This window comes from Puma concolor, chromosome A3 (assembly GCF_028749965.1).
Source record: "Puma concolor isolate L17-30 chromosome A3, mPumCon1.1.hap2, whole genome shotgun sequence".
Lineage (NCBI taxonomy): Eukaryota > Metazoa > Chordata > Mammalia > Carnivora > Felidae > Puma > Puma concolor.
In genome coordinates this window covers 20,808,521-20,825,784 of record NC_141669.1, presented here as the reverse complement: position 1 = coordinate 20,825,784, position 17,264 = coordinate 20,808,521, and the positions used below count along the sequence as shown (strand labels likewise).

At 36.9% G+C, this 17,264-nt stretch overlaps 1 protein-coding gene across 1 annotated transcript in view; it reads left to right on the top strand.

The window, feature by feature from the left end:
* The window catches only part of ASXL2 (ASXL transcriptional regulator 2), a 134,384-nt gene that overhangs the window by 47,040 nt on the left and 70,080 nt on the right, over positions 1–17,264 (top strand). The window contains exon 2 of the mRNA XM_086700170.1: positions 3,039–3,121. Within this exon, the coding sequence (XP_086556296.1) occupies positions 3,039–3,121 (83 nt within the window). The remainder of the gene's footprint in view (positions 1–3,038; positions 3,122–17,264) is intronic.

Sequence of the window (17,264 nt, the reverse complement as noted above, 5' to 3'; positions counted from 1 at the left end):
GAGTTGGCGGAATGAGCAGCAAAAGCTGCAGATTGATGCTTATAAATTATTTAAGGGTGGGCATAGAAAAAGACACCTGTGAAGAAGACTAAGAAGAAGGGTTTTAGAAAAAAAGTCTAGAGAGAGCAATGTCTAAGAAAAGAACGGTTATTAACACTGTCAGATGTAGCAGAGAGATTGAACCCAATATGGGACTTGAACTCACAGACTATGAGATCATGACCCGAGGTGAAGTCGGATGCTTAACTGACTGAGCCACCCAGGTACCCCCTTTGTTCCCATTTTTTAAAAAAGTCATGTCTATACTAATATGGGGCTTGAACTCATGACCCCGAGATCAAAAGTCAGATGCTATACTGACTGAGCCAACCAGGTGCCCCCTTTCCCTTTTATTCTTAAGGGGCATTTTTGCTGGATAGGAATTTTGAATTGAGAGCCCTTTTCTTACAGTACTTTACAATGTTTTTTTCACTATTTCTACTTTCCATGGTTTCTGATGAGAAATGTACAGTCACTGGAATTGTTCTCCTAAATAAATGGTTGTTTTACCTGGGTTGCTTTCAAATTTATTTTGTTGTTTTAGTGTTTGGTATGGGTTTCTTTGAATTTATGTTGTTTGAGATTCATTGACCTTGCTGAAATTGTAAGTGTATATCTTTAACCAAATTTGGGGAGTTTTCTGCTGCTGTTTCTTCAGATACAGTTTTTGCACTCTTTCTCATCTCTTTTTGGGATTCTGATAACATGAATGTTACACTTTGTGATTCTTTCCCATTAGCCCTGTTCATTTATTTTTTCTACCATTTTTCTGTCTATTCATCAGATTGGATAATTTCTATTGCTTTAGCTTCAAGCTCACTGACTCTTTTCTTCATTATCTCCATTCTGCAGTTGAGTGCCTCCAGGGAATTTTGGGTTTTATCTTGGTTATTGTATTTTTTAGTCCTAAAATTTTATTTTGTTTCACACAGTCATACACACACACACACACACTAATCTTATTTCTCTGCTGACACTCTGTTTCTTTCAAGAATATTCTTGTCTCTTTCTTTCAAGAATATTCTTGTTGACTTTTTTTTTTTTTTTTTAAGATTTTATTTTTGAGTAGTCTCTACACCCTGTGGATGGAGCTCCAGCTCACAACCCTGAGATCAAGAGTTGCATGCTCCACTGACTAAGCCAGCTAGGTGGCCCGCTTCCTGACTTTTTTTTTTTTTTTTTTAATGTTTATTTGTTTTCGAGAAAGAAAGTGTGTGAGCAGGGTAGGGGCAGAGAGAGAGGGAGACACAGAATCCAAAGCAGGCTCCAGACTCCAGGCTCCGAACTGTCAGCACAGGGCTGATGTGGGGCTCGAACCCAAGAACTGCAAGATCATGACCTGAGCCAAAGTTGGATGCTTAACCAACTGAGCCACCCAGGCACCCCCGTCTTCCTGACTTGAAGCATGGTTATAATAATTGCTTTAAAGTCTTTGATCATTCCAATGTCTTTGTCATCTTGGATTTATTGTGTGTAGGTTGTCTTTTCCCTTGTGAGTTCTTGAGAGTTTCCTAGTTGTTCAGTTGTCAAGTGATGTTGGATTGTATATAGACATTTTAATGTTATGTTATCATATTGTATGTCTTATTTAAATCCAATGGAGAATAATTTTGCAGGTATTTAAAGCAGGTATTTATTTGACTTTGTTTTAAAGCAGGTATTTATTTGACTTTGTTAGGTTCAGATCACAAGTTTCCACCCACCTTTTGTGCACTAAAATTCCAATATTTAGTTTTCAAAGCCTTTGCAGAGTTGTTCTGATCTGTTCTGCATGTGTACCACTTACTGGCTAATTTGGGAACCTGATAGTATGATTAGGGTCAGACACACACATGCATAGCTCTGGAGTGACCCCAGGAGTGTTTATGGAACTTTGTGGTATCATTTTCTTGGCTCCTTTGTCTTTGCAATAACTTTCTCCCTGATAACTTTCTGGCTCCTACAGACCCTTCTTCCTTGTCCTATGGCTGGACAGCTGAGGCTTTCATTTCTCTGTTTTGCTGTATATTCCACAACTGGATCTGCCTTTGATGGCAAACAATAGGATGACAGAGAAAGAATATAAGCCATGTGGATTCCCTTCACACCTAGGGGATTAGAAGGGTTCTGTTTTGTTGGAGTTTTCAGTCCCTGTTCAACCATTGCTGGTATCACCACTGCCAAGGATGCTGTCTTGGCTTGTCTGGGGGCATAGGTCAAGAGAAAGGGGGGAAACCTCAGAAAACCGCCTCTCCCTAGGGGACCCCTTTACTGGTCCTCAGATCAAAAAAGAGAAGAATTCTCTTGAGAGCCATTTCTGCCTGCTGTTAGTGGACAGTTCTGAATTTGTACTGCCTTTGAGTTTAGACTGAGTGGTCCCAGAGCAAATAAAATCAGGAAACTCACTTAGGGGTTAGTAAAACTTTTAGTTGTGGTTTTGTACTCCAACCCGATTGCTACCCGAATGCATGGAGATAGCTGCTCCATGCATTCCATCCAGGTTTTTAGTCATATTCAGCAGGAGATAAACTATGCTTACTCCTTTTTTACCAGAACCAGGAAATTTTGTTACAACTGTATTGTTCATTTGTTTTGGTTAAGAATTTATTGAGCATTCATGCCATACTCAGCTTTGCTGGGAATGTAAAGATGATAATCTCAAACTACCTATAGTAGATCCACAGTTAGGCATGTGACATGGGGGTGGAGGCAGAAAGTACATAATTTTATACTAAACACTACTAATAAATAATTTAGTTATTAATCTTAATCTTTTTTGATCCATTTCTGTTTCAGGACTTGACATATTGTTTGTGACTAAGAGAGAAGAACCTGTTTATATTCCATTAATTTTCCATTTTTCTTATTGTCCCAAAATTAAAGGGATAAAAAGTCCCTGGATATGTATGTGCTGGATGAAATTAATACATAGTTATAAGAATAAGAACTATAATTATACACATAATTATAATAAGAACTTAAAATAAGAAATAATTTATTATTATATACTTGTTTCTCAGGTCTTAGAAAAATACCCCAATACACCCATGAGTCATAAAGAAATTCTTCAAGTTATCCAGAGAGAAGGACTAAAAGAAATCAGGTGAGTTACTTAAATATTATTAGTAATAATTATAATACTTGATTAGAGTGTTTTGTAGTATATAGCAGTGTACTTTAGCCCTGAAGATTGATGATTTAGTAATAACTGCTTTGCTAATTTCTGATTTATTCAGTTGTCAGATCTCTGGAGTTTTCAGCCATAGCACAGTTATAAAACCACAAGTATGTTTAAAAAAAAATTCTTAGAATGTATCTTTTTCCATCCCATGCACTTTAATTCTTAGGAAGGCCTGGAGCCATCTTCAAACCTTCATCTATGAGTTCAGGCTTTTAATTTAATAAGCTTGGTCAGTAGCATGTAACAAGTATTCTCTAGTGCAGGGAGAGTGCTAGAAATAGACAATCTAGGAAGAAATAACCTTGGCCAAAAAGAATAAAATGGAAAAGGTACATATAGAGCAGTATGTATTTCAAATAATAGTTATATGTACAAATAAAACAGCTTGGGGTCAATTAATACAGGACCAAAGATAAAACACACTTTAATTTCTAAGAGCCTTCTATTACAATAGCACGTAATAGTCACTTCATAAACAAGACCTTCTGTCATCAAGAAATGTTAAAATTGGGGCAACTGGGTGGCTCAGTCAGTTAAGTGTCTGACGTCGGCTCAAGTCATGATCTCGCTGTTCACGAGCTCGAGCCCCACGTCGGGCTCTGTGCTGACAGCTCAGAGCCTGGAGCCTGCTTCGGATTCTGTGTCTCCCCTTCTCTGCCCCTCCCCCACTTGTCCTCTGTCTCTCTCTCTCTCTCTCGGTCTCTCAAAAATAAGTTAAAACATTAAAAAAATAAAAAAGAAATGTTAAAGTTATGTTCAACATACTTTGTATTGTTAACGTTGAAATCTGGGAGTCTACATGAGAGATATTTTCATTAAGATGGGAAAGGTTGGAGTGCTTTAAAACTGCTACTAGTTTTCTCAAGTGGGGGTGGTATTGTGTAAATTTATGGGGCTGTGTTTGATTGTCAAAGTGACTAGAAAGTACAGGAGCACGGTGGCATTTAACAGGTAACAAGATGCTAAATGTCTCACATTGTGCTGGATGGTCCATCACACTGGAGAATTGTTCAGCTCAGATGCCAGAGTAATAATGAGCTATGGTAAAATATTTGTAAACGGACAGTAATACATTTTTTGATAAATAGCTGTTGTGTGTTCTAGATTGTAATTCTCATCTTCTTGAATACAAAATTCAGTTTTTTGCCCTTGTTTGCTAACAGAGCTCAAAAAATTTTGTTTGATTTGTGGCCAAATGTCAATAGGCTGGGAATAAAATAGGTTTGTGTTATGACTTTGAAGGAATGAAGTAAAATTAGTGTATTTCACTTTATGTAACATAAGTCTCTCAGAAATTGTGTGAACATTTAAACATTTTTGTAAATTAAAAAATTAGTCACTTAATTTATCAGTGATATAATTCTAAATTTTTATTTGAATTAGATAAGACTTATTAGATTAAAGCATAATGTCCATGTAATAACAGATCAATTTGTACAAAGCTACAGGAGCAAAAGGTAGTGATTTTTGTGGTTCTGTGGAACAAATTCTGCTAAGGTGTTCTAATGTTTTTTTATAACACTATGGGGTTTTTATAGAATATGAATGGGCAAGAGATTTCATTTTTTCCCCCTTAAAATTAGACTTTTGATGCACACCGGGGACATAGACCAGGATATCTGGTGTGTAGAGAGTAAACTACCCTCAGTCCCTTAGGTCTCAGTGACAGGTGCAGGGTCATCTGGCTCCAATATACTAAAGCTCTGTGACTTTACACTTATCGTTATCATTTCTAGGAAGCAGGCAAGAATAGTAAATATGTGAAGAATAGTAAATAAATAAAAGAAGGGGAAAAAAAGAGATTTAGAAAAAAATAGCAAAATGGTAGAGTCAGCAAAAATAGCTTCTGGCTTCACTTCGTGATAACAATTTATAAGTAGCTGCTCTTGGTTAAACTACATTGTTGTGATGCAATTGTGTAACGACAAAGCAGTTCTTTCTAAGTCACCATTGACTTCCATTTTGTTAATTCCATGGGACTTCTAGTTACTCTTACTACTTAGCATTATTTAACACAGTTGACTACGCCTTCCTTTTTGAAACTCTGTTACCTGAAGCAATTACAAACATTTCTCCTCTCCTCCTTCCTTCTCAGTTTTTTTTCCTTTGATCATTACCTTCTAACTTAAGTGCAATTTTGTCCAATCCCATAGCTTTAAATATTATATGTTATCAATTCTCAAATATGTAGGGAAGCTCTTTCTTACTTCAGCCTTTGTATATGCTGACTTTTTTTTTTTTTTTCAACGTTTTTATTTATTTTTTTTGGGACAGAGAGAGACAGAGCATGAACGGGGGAGGGGCAGAGAGAGAGGGAGACACAGAATGGGAAGCAGGCTCCAGGCTCTGAGCCAGCAGCCCAGAGCCCGACGCGGGGCTCGAACTCATGGGCCGCGAGATCATGACCTGAGCTGAAGTCGGACGCTTAACCGACTGAGCCACCCAGGCGCCCCATATGCTGACTTTTTAACAAGGAATGTGCTTTTACCTCAGTTACCTCTTATTTTTTACATGTCAGTTTGAATATGTCTTTTTCAGAGCACTTTGGCTGACTTTAGAAGTTAGAGCATATTTCCTTTTTTAGTGTATTATAGTGTTCTGTTTATTTCTTCATACCACCTAAAGTTTGAAGTCACATATTTTTGTGATCTTAAAAAAGTCATCAAGCTTCTCTATTGCTTACATTAAGGTAGCTCCATGAGGAGTGAAATTTGCTCTTTGTCCCCCTTCTCTTTTGTTTTTGGCATATGTCAGACATTGAAAACCTACCTGTTATATATGTGAAGTATTAGTAGTTGGGAGATCACATTCAGATGCAGTTACAGCTTATTCTCTTGCTGCAGTGATGTGTTAAATGATAGTCTTATAATCATTAAAGTTTTTAGATTACTGAATGAAATAGATAATATCTTTATTAAAGATGTGCTGCTTTTTACAGTTTAATTTCCATTCCTCAATCCATAGTACGTGGCTTTCAGTTCTTTTTTCCCTTTGTAGTTTTCCCCATCTTCCCCATTTTGAAGAAGCTCACTTAAGTTTGATTATTCCACATTCTGTTGTTTTATTTTAAAATACATTAAAGTGGACACAGCCTAAATGTCCATTAAAAGATGAGTGGATAAATAAAACGTAGTATATAATTTCAGTGGAATATTATCAGCCTTAAGAAAGAATGAAATTCGGATACATACTACACGGATAAACCTTAAAAACATGCTAAGTGAAATAAGACACAAAAGGACAAATAGTGACGTGACGACAGGAAAAAAAAGGACAGATATTGTACAGTTCCATTTGTATGAGATACTTAGAACAGGCAGACTGATACAGAGACAGAACGTAGAATAGAGGTTACCGGGGACTGAGAGTAGGGAAGAATAAAGAGTTATTGTTTAATTAGTATGAAGTTTCTTTCTGGGATGATGAAAAAGTTATGGAAATGGACAGTGGTAATGGTTGCCCAGCATTGTGAATGTACTCCATGCCACTGGAATCTACACTTAAAAATCCTTCAAATGGGGGCACCTGGGTGGTTCAGTTGGTATAGTGTCCGACTTTTGATTTTGGCTCAGTTGTGATCTCACGGTTTGTGAGATTGAACCCTGCGTCGGGCTCCACTCTGGCAGTGTGGAGCCTGCTTAGGATTCTCTCTCTCCCTCTTTCTCTGCCCCCCTCCCCCCCAAAATAAATAAATAAACTCTAAAAAAAGGTTCAAATGGTAACTTGTATGTTACATATATTTTGTCACAAAAATAGTATTAAAAGGTAAGTGATTGGCTCCTGGTTGAGAAGGACAGAGGTACTGGTTCCTTTAAGAACTTAAGAGTTTTTAAGAGGTTTTCTGCAGTCTTTGAGCTGTACAGTTTTATAAGTCTCAGGGTCTGGTCAACAGACAGAAGCTACATGGTAATTTGAACAGGGAAATTACTAAGTTAACTAGTTATTAATTTGTTAACCAGAAATTAACTATTAAAAGGGAGCAGCCAGTACCTGCAGGGCTGAGGCAGTGTGACCTAAGGAGACCCCTCCATGTCCCTAGGCTGTTATTCAGATCTTAATGGACAAGGTAGGGCTCTGGTCCCGTGGATGACAAAGTTCACTAGTGCTGTAGCCTGGGCTAGCACTTAGGAAACTCCCTACTGAGTATTAGGAGAACTTGTTGGAAAACCTCCTGCTGGGCACCTGTCCCACATTCACTGGGAGCCAGCTGAGGCTCCAGCAGAATTTTCTGGGAAGCCACCCACAGGCATTCTGCTGAACCTTGCTGAAGGTGGAGGGCCGTCAAGTGTCCTTCATGTTGCTGGGTGCTGCATGTCATAAGAGCAGGCAGGCAACAGTACAGTAAAACCAGAAAGAAAAGCGCCCTTTCATGCTGTAGTGTTCCTCCAGTGCACTATTGACAAACTTAACGTTGAGCCAACTGGCAGAGGAGAAGTGTTTATAGGGTCCAGCTCCACTACTACAGAGAGGACAAAGGAAGCTGGATTTGGAGCTAAAAGTCAATAAATTGATAACTAGCACAACAGCCTTCAGTAGTTTTTCAGTAGAATAACTGAAATCATTGTCTGGCCCCATATACCATTTTGTTTTACTTGATTTGTTTCCATCTTCACTCCAGCTAAACTGTATAGGCAGCACATAGTATTTTTTAAAGAAATATTCTATCTGATAATCATTGACATGATTAGATTTACTCTACCATTTCACTATTTTCTGTTTTTCCTTATATTTTATTTTACTGTCCCCTCTCTGCTGCCTTCTTTTGCCAGTGTTATCTGGCTGGCTCAAGTCTCTCAAAAGGCCTAGTGAATATTTCTTAATCCAAGGGCAAAGACCAGACCTCTCTTTGGGTAAAGGTAAATTCTTTACTACATACTCCCATACAAATCAAATTAGACTTCCCAAATGTGCCAGCTTTCTTAATTTTTAATGTTTAAGGTAGTTGCTTTTTAAAAATTGACATATAATGAACATACCATAAAAGCATTTTAAAGCATATGGTTCAGTGGTTTATTATTTAATGTATTTGTACAGAACATTTCCATTATCCCCAAAAGAAACCTTTCAGTATTAGTTGTCATTCCTTTTCCTTGCCCCACCCTCAGTGCCCCAGCCTTAGGCAACCTCTAATATGCTTTCTCTGACCATGGATTTGCCAATTTTGGATATTTCATAAAATGGAATCACACAATATGTGGTCTTTTTTGACTGGCTCCTTTCATATAGTATAAAGATTTGAAGGTTTATTCATATTGTATTATTTATCAGTACTTTATTCCTTTATTGCTGAATAATATTCCATTGCATGCATATGCCACATTTTATTTATCCATTCATCAGTTGATGGGCATTGGGGTTATTTTCACTTTTTGGCTATTATGAATAATACTACTGTGAACATCCATGTACAAATTTTTGTGTGGGAAGTTGCTTTCTGTATTTTTACAAGTTTTAGTGCAACCAGCCAGAAAGAGAGAGAGGCTGTTGTGGGTCTGCTCTCACCAAGTCTCACTCAATTTTAAATCATGAAATTGGATTGAGCTTTAAATTTGTGGAGTTCATGGAAACATGAATTAATCCACAAATTTCAGTTCAAAATCATTGTGTTTTTCTTTGGCTTAGAATAGAATTCCAGATTTTGGTGTAGCCTTTGTTTTTCAGTCATTTTAAAACTATAGGAAGGGGGTTTATCACAGATAGTCTAGTATAGGCTACTTAACACAAATATTTTATGACTAGTGTTTGAAACCTCCATGTTGAGTAGTTCTGTAATCGGAGCCAGTTTTTTGTACCAAATGAGTAATTGGATGTGAATAGAACACAGTAAACCAGTATGGATTTAACCACTGGTTAAATGTTTAAGCATCACTCTGTCCAAACGTGTAGTCAGTTCTCAAAAGGAAATAATACACCTGCCTCAAACATTTGCATCTGATAATTACAAGATGATATGTAGTCTGAATTATGATTTAGATAAATATATATATTTAGATGAATGTAATTTATGAAGAATGGCCTGCAGCAGTAGGAGTTGAAAGGGTTAAGGAGACTAATAAAGGGGCTGCTTTACTAGAGCAGGCAAACTATGGTGGTGTTTTGTTTGGATTTGGTAAGTAGTGCTGGGGAGAATAGATGGATTTAAGATACATATTTCAGGGCTTGCTGGCGGATTGGATGTGGAAGGTAAAAGGAAAGAGGAAATAAAAAATGATTTCTAGGCTTCCTGATTATATAGCTGCTATTTACTATAGAAAAAAACTGAAGAATGAACTGGACAAGTGAGGAGTTGTTAAAGGATTCACTGAGCATGTATTTGTGGATTCAAAAAAAGTTGTGAACCTTACAAGGGGTGAGGAGGTATTCAGGTGCAGGGCATGGTTATAGTATAAACTTCAAGGTCGCAGCTAAAAGGTAACAGTGATCTGGAGCTATAGAGTAGGTGTCTATTTTCAGAGATTAATACCTAATACCTGTTTGGCACATCATTGAGTAAAGAGTTCTGGTGTGTTATAGAATCCAAAAATGCATCCTTTCCTTTCATGATAATGTACTTTCACTTATGTTACAAGTCTCGGTTAATAAGATACTGAAGACAGTTACCTAAATATAAATTTTTACTTTTATAAAATTGCAAATGGAAAGAAAAGCATACATTCTCCAGCTAAATTATAAATTGTCCTCTCACCCTGGACTGTTTTGAAGTCAATCTTAGGCATTTTATTACTTCAGCAACGCAGTATATATCCAACAGAGACGAACTCAAGAGACTGTGCAAATTGAATATTTTGGCTTATCAGAAAAGCAAACAACTAAACATAGACATTAAGTGTGCAATACTGTTGGTGAAACATACACAGAATACTCCATAAGTCAAATGTTTGTGTGTGTTTTATACAATTCCCATGAATCCTTTACTGTTAATCACTCTTCACTACTTCTTTCCTTAGTCTTGTACAGCAGGTTTCTCCCCTTCATCAGCTGTGGCAGCCATTAATGTTTAAGTATAGGACTTCAAGCCTTCCTTCTAAATTAGCCATTGCTTTTAGTGCCTGCGCCCCCCCCCCCCCCCCCAGGTTTTCTTCACCTGCTTTGTTCATCCTTTAGCTGTATTACCTTGACTCTTCTTATATCTGCTATTAGAGAAAGAGAGTTTTTAGCAAAGAAGAGAAAAATAACTATTTTCTGAAACCCTTTTCTCTTACTACTATTTCTTTCCATTCATAAGAGAAACTAGGAAGATTCTTGGTATTATGAATTTATCATCCACAGATTATTTTCTGAATTAGACCATTTATGAGTGGTCCCAAGGGTTCATGATATACAATAATTAATAATTTTGGTGAGTCATGAATTTGGATCTTGTACACCATAAAATTGATGTGGGAGAATAAGTTATGTAGCTAATAAAAGAGTGTAGCCACCTACCTAGCTTTTAAATTATAATTTAAAAAATTGGATTTTTTTGCAAATGAAGTTTCTCTAGCTGTTTACAGCATGATGGCCCTGATTAACAGTACCCCCAGAAAGGTAAACCCTGTTGTATTCCTCACCCTTGCCTCCCTTCCCCAACCCCTTTTCCAAATCAGTCACATTATTTCAGTCACAGAATGTGATAGATGGAATAGTTAATTGGGATATTACCGTTACATGTCAATTTATTATTGAAGAATTTAGGCCCATGGAGATTGGTCAGGGTCAGACAACTGGTTCTGTGAAGGTAGAAACCCAGGCTTACTGTTTCTGGTTTTGTTCTTATTAATATATCATACTGTCTGTATATCCCTAGTTCTTCCTACTCTTTTGATTAGTATATTTGCTCGATTTTTCAAATCAGTCTTGTATTATGTGCTGGTACATAATAACATTAGGATAGTTGCTATCTAACTGTAAATTTCTTTCTGGAAGAATTTGGAACAAAAACCTCAGCCATTATAATAACTTGACTTCTGAAAGGGCCACTACATTTTTAAAGAATTTACAGTAATGGAACATTCAAATCTTTATATTGTTGTTTTGTAGAACTCCAATTTGTTCCCTAACAAGGAGTTGATTTTTTGTTTTTTTAATGTCTCAGTCTTGTATCCCAAGCAAGCTCCTTTAGAGTTGGAATTGTAAAGAACCTGGGAACCATCTAACAAAGATCATGCTCAATAAACAATTGCTAGATTGAAATTTTACCTCTTTGGAGGAGTCCCAATTGCATCTAATTAGTATTAATACATTTACTTATGAACAAGATAATCTCTTTCACATGGTATTAAAATAATGTTTTAGCTTACCTCATACCAAAAACGAATCTGAGCACCTAATTTTTTCCCCATCTCTTCTTTTGTAAAATATGTAGCAAGGGTAATAAAGTCAACATTCTCTACTAGTTTTCAGCAGAAATCATTATCTCTGCAGAATAGATCATTGGACTGTTTGCCAAGCTGAATTGCCTTAAGGTGATATACAGGAAAGTTTAAGAATGAAGAACATTATTGATTAAATTGATACCATATTTATCTGAAGTTAGCTGATACCTTTGAATTCAGCCTGTGTTTTCTTTATCTGCCTGTTGCAGTCTGCTTTCAAGCACACAAACCTTGTAGGGATATCAAAAAGGCTTAATAATGAAGAAACAAAAATCCACAAATGCTTGCATGTTAACAGAAAAGAGTATTCTTACTCATTGTTACTCAGCTTCACAGTAGTGGATTCATTATGGAAACTAATAAACCTTAGGGTCCATAGCTGATGGCTTTATGATGGCTCCTTGAAATTGAAATGCATGGGAAGAATATTAAAGAATACTCATTGTATCCACATTTGACTCAAAACTGCTTTAATAGTTTTAGTTTGTCACATAATTAAGGTATGCAGTTGTTATCTGAAATGGTTTAGACTATTTATCTGAGTTTAACTGTGCATGTCTAGACAACGTGATATTTTGGGCTAACTTGTAAATTCTAAAGAAGAAATGAATGTTCTATATAGCAAAGTGGGGGGAGGGTGCTAATTTGAAGAATTGTGGATATTGCTGGGAGGGGAAGGGAGAGTTTACTTTTTGGTTTTATTGTTAAAATTAAAAGCTTTTTTTTTTCTTTCTTTCATTTTCTTGGGGTGCATTCCAACTCCAGAAGGTAAGAAGTATTACTTTATTCTAAGGAAGTATATATAATGATAAAGTACACTTTTACAAGTTTAATTGAACTCATCTTTGGATGTGTGATTTTTACTTATAAAACTAAACAATTAGTCCAGAAACTAAATAAGAGTAGAAGTACTATGTAAATATTTATTATATGTGACTTTTTTTTGTCCTTTTAGTCTGTAATCATTATTTGGTCATAATTTTAGAAACCAGTCTACATTTGGCTTTATTAAAATTATCATTTGACATATTAGCATTGGAATACCTAGTGTTCATGCTGACTAATAATAAAAATATTTCAGATTGGAATTGTGTGAGCTAACATTTGCTTTATGACCATGATATTGAAAATATATGTTTATGCTCTGACTGATATAGAGGGAATATTGGTAAGTCTTCTAAGAGAATGATACTTATTTAAAACCAGGCTAGAACAGGTTAAAATTCATAGTTTGGATCCTTTATTGAATTGGCTTTTTTTCTGTGTTGACATAGCATTAAACACACCTCTTCTAAAACAGTTTTTATGTTATAATTACTTATAATTATCTGTCTTAGCTATGAGACTTTAGAATAGGAACCACATCATTGTATTTTCATGTTACTTGGACTTCGTATGGCTTTTAGTTACAGCTAAATCTTTTTAACTGCAGCCAAATTTGCATTCTATTAAGTTCGTTTATAAGAATCTTCATTTTTTTAGTATCAGTTTATGGAGAAAACCTTAATTCGGTTCGTGCGAACAGTTAAAATTATTTAAAAAATTTAAAACTAAGTAAGGTGTTTTTGTTTTTTGTGGGGTGTGTGTGTGTGTGTGTGTGTGTTTTGAGGGGGCCTTATATTGATTAGGTTCTTTAGGTGCAAATAACAGGAACCAAATGTGAAGAACTGAAGCAAAATGGGATATATTTGAAGAATGTGGGGTAGCTCATAACCTCAAAGGAAAGAAACAAACCCTGAAATTGAGAGAACTAAGTTAACTTCAGAGATCAGGTAGCTAGAACTAATGGATGGGCTCATTAGGACTCTGTAGCTGGGATGAATTAGTCTGTGTCTCTTCTGTTCAGGGTTAACATACAAGGAAGAGTGAACCTGGCTGGTTCAATGTCCAGGCATGGTGAGATCTTGATGGCCAGTCCTACAAGAGTGTTTCCAGTAGGGTAGGTCATAGTTCCCCAAAGCAAAGTGTACATTCTTTCCAGAAGAAGAGAGAATGTATTTAGCCAGGCAGAACCAACAGATGTCTACACATTGCTCACTGTAGAAAATTAGAGTAACAACAGGAAAATATAAGGTACAAGCAGTTGTAAGAAGTCATCCTTTATACAGATTCTCCCAATGGTAACAGTGTGCAGCATCGTAGTACAGTATCAGCAACCAGAATATTGCTTTTGATAACAGTCTACTTGATTTACTTGTACTCTTGTGTGTGTGTGTGCACATGTGGATGTGCATTTGACTCTGTGCGGTCTTACCACATGTATAGATACATGTATCTACCACCACAGTCAAAATACAAAACAGGTTTATCAACAAGAGGATCCCTTGTGTTGCCGATTTCATAGCCACACCTACCTCCCTAGTACCACCTCCATCCATCCCCCTCAGGCCAGCCACCACTAATGTGTTCTCTGTTTCTGTAATTTTGTCATTTCAATAATTTGTATTAATGGAATTGTATGAAATATATAATATTTGGGATTGACTTTCTCAGTGTAATGCCCTGTAGATTTCATCCAGGTTGTTGTCTGTGTCAGTATTTCGTTTCTTTTTTTATTGCTGAGTAGTATTCAGTGACATGGCTGTACAGTTTATTTAACTAGTCACTCATCGAAGGACATCTAAATTGTCTCCAGTTTTTCACCGTTACAAATAAAGCTTCTATGAAAAGTATACATGTTTTTGTGTGAACATAAATTTTCCTTTCTCTGGTGTAAATGCCCACAAGTGCAGTTGCTGATGTTGTATGGTAAGTGCATATTTAGTTTTTTGTTGTTGCTGTTTAAAAAATTTTTTTAATTCATTTTTGAGAGACAGAGTGAGTGGGGGAGGGGCAGAGAGAGAGGGAGACACAGAATCTGAAGCAGGCTCCAGGCTCTGAGCTGTCAGCACAGAGCCTGATGTTCGAACTCACGGGCTGCAAGATCATGACCTGAGCTGAAGTTGACACTTAACCAACGGAGCCACCCAGGTGCCCCTAGTTTTGTTTTTGTTTTTTTTAATGTTTATTTTTGAGAGAGAGCGAGCGTGAGAGTGTGCTAGCGGGGGAGGGGGGGCAGAGAGAGAGGAAGACAGAGGATCTGAAGCAGGCTCTGTGTTGACAGCAGACAGCACGATGTGAGGCTCAAACTCACAAACCGTGAGATCGTGACCTGAGCTGAAGTCAAGACACTTAACCGACTGAGTCACCCAGGTGTCCCATGCACGTTTAGTTTAAAGACACTTTCACATTGTTTCCCACAGTGATTGTACCATTTTACATTCCCACCAGCAACATTTAAGAGATCCAGTGTCTTTGAATTTGAAATGAATTTCTTATAAATAGCATATAGTTGGATTGTGGGGTTTTTAAGCCTTCTCTGCTAACCTTTGCCTTTTAATTTGTATATATACGTTATTTATGTTTAGGTTAATTATTAATAGAGTTTATGCCTGCCATTTTATTATTTGTTTTCTGTTTGTTTCTTCTGTTTCTTGTTCTTCTATTTTTCTTTTCTTACCTTCCCATGGATTATTTTAGGGTTCCATATTGGCTTATTTATAGTGCATTTCTTTGTATATCTGCCTAATTTTCTTAGTGTTTGCTGTGGGTATTAGAGTGTACAATATGTGATTTATCATTCTGATGGTATGAACATTTTACCACTTTGAAGTGTGGAAGCTATTCCATTTAGGTTCTTATCACATGATGTTTTAATTTTTGTTTCAATCATCAAATATTAGCTAAAACCTCATGAGAAGGTTAGTCTATTGTATGTATGCTTGCTTCTATTCTTCCTTCTTTCCTGGTGCTCTAGTATCCTTTCTTTTATCTTTCTGTTTAAAGAACTTCCTTTAGCCATTCTTGGAGAGTGGGTCTGCTAGCAATACATTTCTTTAGTTTTATTGTTTCTAGGACTGTCTTTATTTCTCCTTTGCTTATGAAGGACAGTTCTTTCGATCTAGAATTCTTAAGGAATTTTTATAAAATCAACGGTTCATTTTGTTCAGCATTAGTAAGATGTGGTACTATGTCTTTCTGGTCTCTGTGGTGTCAGATGAGAACTCTACTGTTGATTGAATTAGTATTTCCCTACAGGTAATGTGTTGTTCCTCTCCGACAGCTTTCAGGACTTCTTTTTTGGATATAGTATTCAGAAATTTAATTATGTGTCTTCATGTGCAGACTTCTTCGAGTTTATTTTATTTAGACTCATTGAGTTTCTTGAGTATTTATGTTTATTTTTCACCAAATAAGAGAGGTTTTTAACCAGTAGTCCTTTGAATACTCTTTGTCTTTCTTTTCTTTCTGGGCTCATGGTATGAACTTTTTTATAACTTTAGTTTCTTTGCTATTTGTTTTATTTTCATTTGTTTCAGTAAAGTTTCTTTTATAATTTTTTAAAGTTTATCTACTTTTGAGACAGAGAGAGACAGACAGACAGACAGAGTGGGGGGTTGGGGGGGAGGGCAGGGGCACAGAGAGAGGGAGATACAGAATCTGAAGCAGGCTCCAGCCTTTGACTTGTCAGCACAGAGCCCGATGTGGGGCTCAAACTCACGGACCGTGAGATCATGACCCGAGCCAGAGTCAATGCTCAACTGACTGAGCCACCCAGCTACCCCTGTTTCAAGAAAAATTTTAAGTACATATAGAAGCATCCTTGTCTTGTAATTTCAACATCTGTCTTAGTGTTGGTGTCATTTGATTGTCTTTTCTCATTTAGGTTGTGGTTTTCTTGGTTTTTGGTATGATAAGTGATTATTGTATTTCGATCCTGGATATTTATTTTTATTTTTTTATTTTTTTTTTATTTTTCGGATCCTGGATGTTTTAGTTTTTACGTTAGGAGATGTTGGGTCCTATTAAATTCAAATCTTTTATTTAAGTGGGGATTCACACTGCTTGGGTTTACCAGGTGAGTTCTAGACTCCCTTGGTGGACTGTGATTCAATAACAATTTAATTTTCACAGCCTTTGCTTTGCTATTTGGGTCTTGTTGTTTTATTTGATGACAGGGGCTCCCAGTGATCTCTGCTGTTTTCTTCTGAGGGGGTAGAAGGAGTTTCCATAGGCCAGGCTGCCTGATGCCTCTAAATGTGGGATAAAGGAAGTCTCCAGCCTGTGGAGGCAGAGAGGCTTTCCAGGCCATGTGCTTATGATGCTTCTTTCTCTTGCTTGCGCCACTGGTCTGCTGAGCCTATCAGGGGAGAGAGCTAGTAGCCTTTGGCTGACCAGGACAAAGAGGCTTCCTGAACTGGGCTGCTGCTTCTGGTCTGATCACATTTGCAGATGCCTTGCCTTGCCTTGCCTTGCCTTGCCTTGCCTTTTTTAGTCTTTATTTTTGAAGTTTGAGGGAAGCTCATTTGCAGTCAAAACCATTTAATTGTATAAGGTTTACCATAACTCTTAAGTTACTTCTGTGAGTTGGAAAATGCTAGAAACTAGTAAGATTAGGGGCGCCTGGGTGGCGCAGTCGGTTAAGCGTCCGACTTCAGCCAGGTCACGATCTCACGGTCCGTGAGTTCGAGCCCCACGTCAGGCTCTGGGCTGATGGCTCGGAGCCTGGAGCCTGTTTCCGATTCTGTGTCTCCCTCTCTCTCTGCCCCTCCCCCGTTCATGCTCTGTCTCTCTCTGTCCCAAAAATAAATAAAAACGTTGAAAAAAAAATTAAAAAAAAAAAAAAAAAAGAATTCTGAATCTTGACGTAAGTGGCTATGCCAAGACTGAGA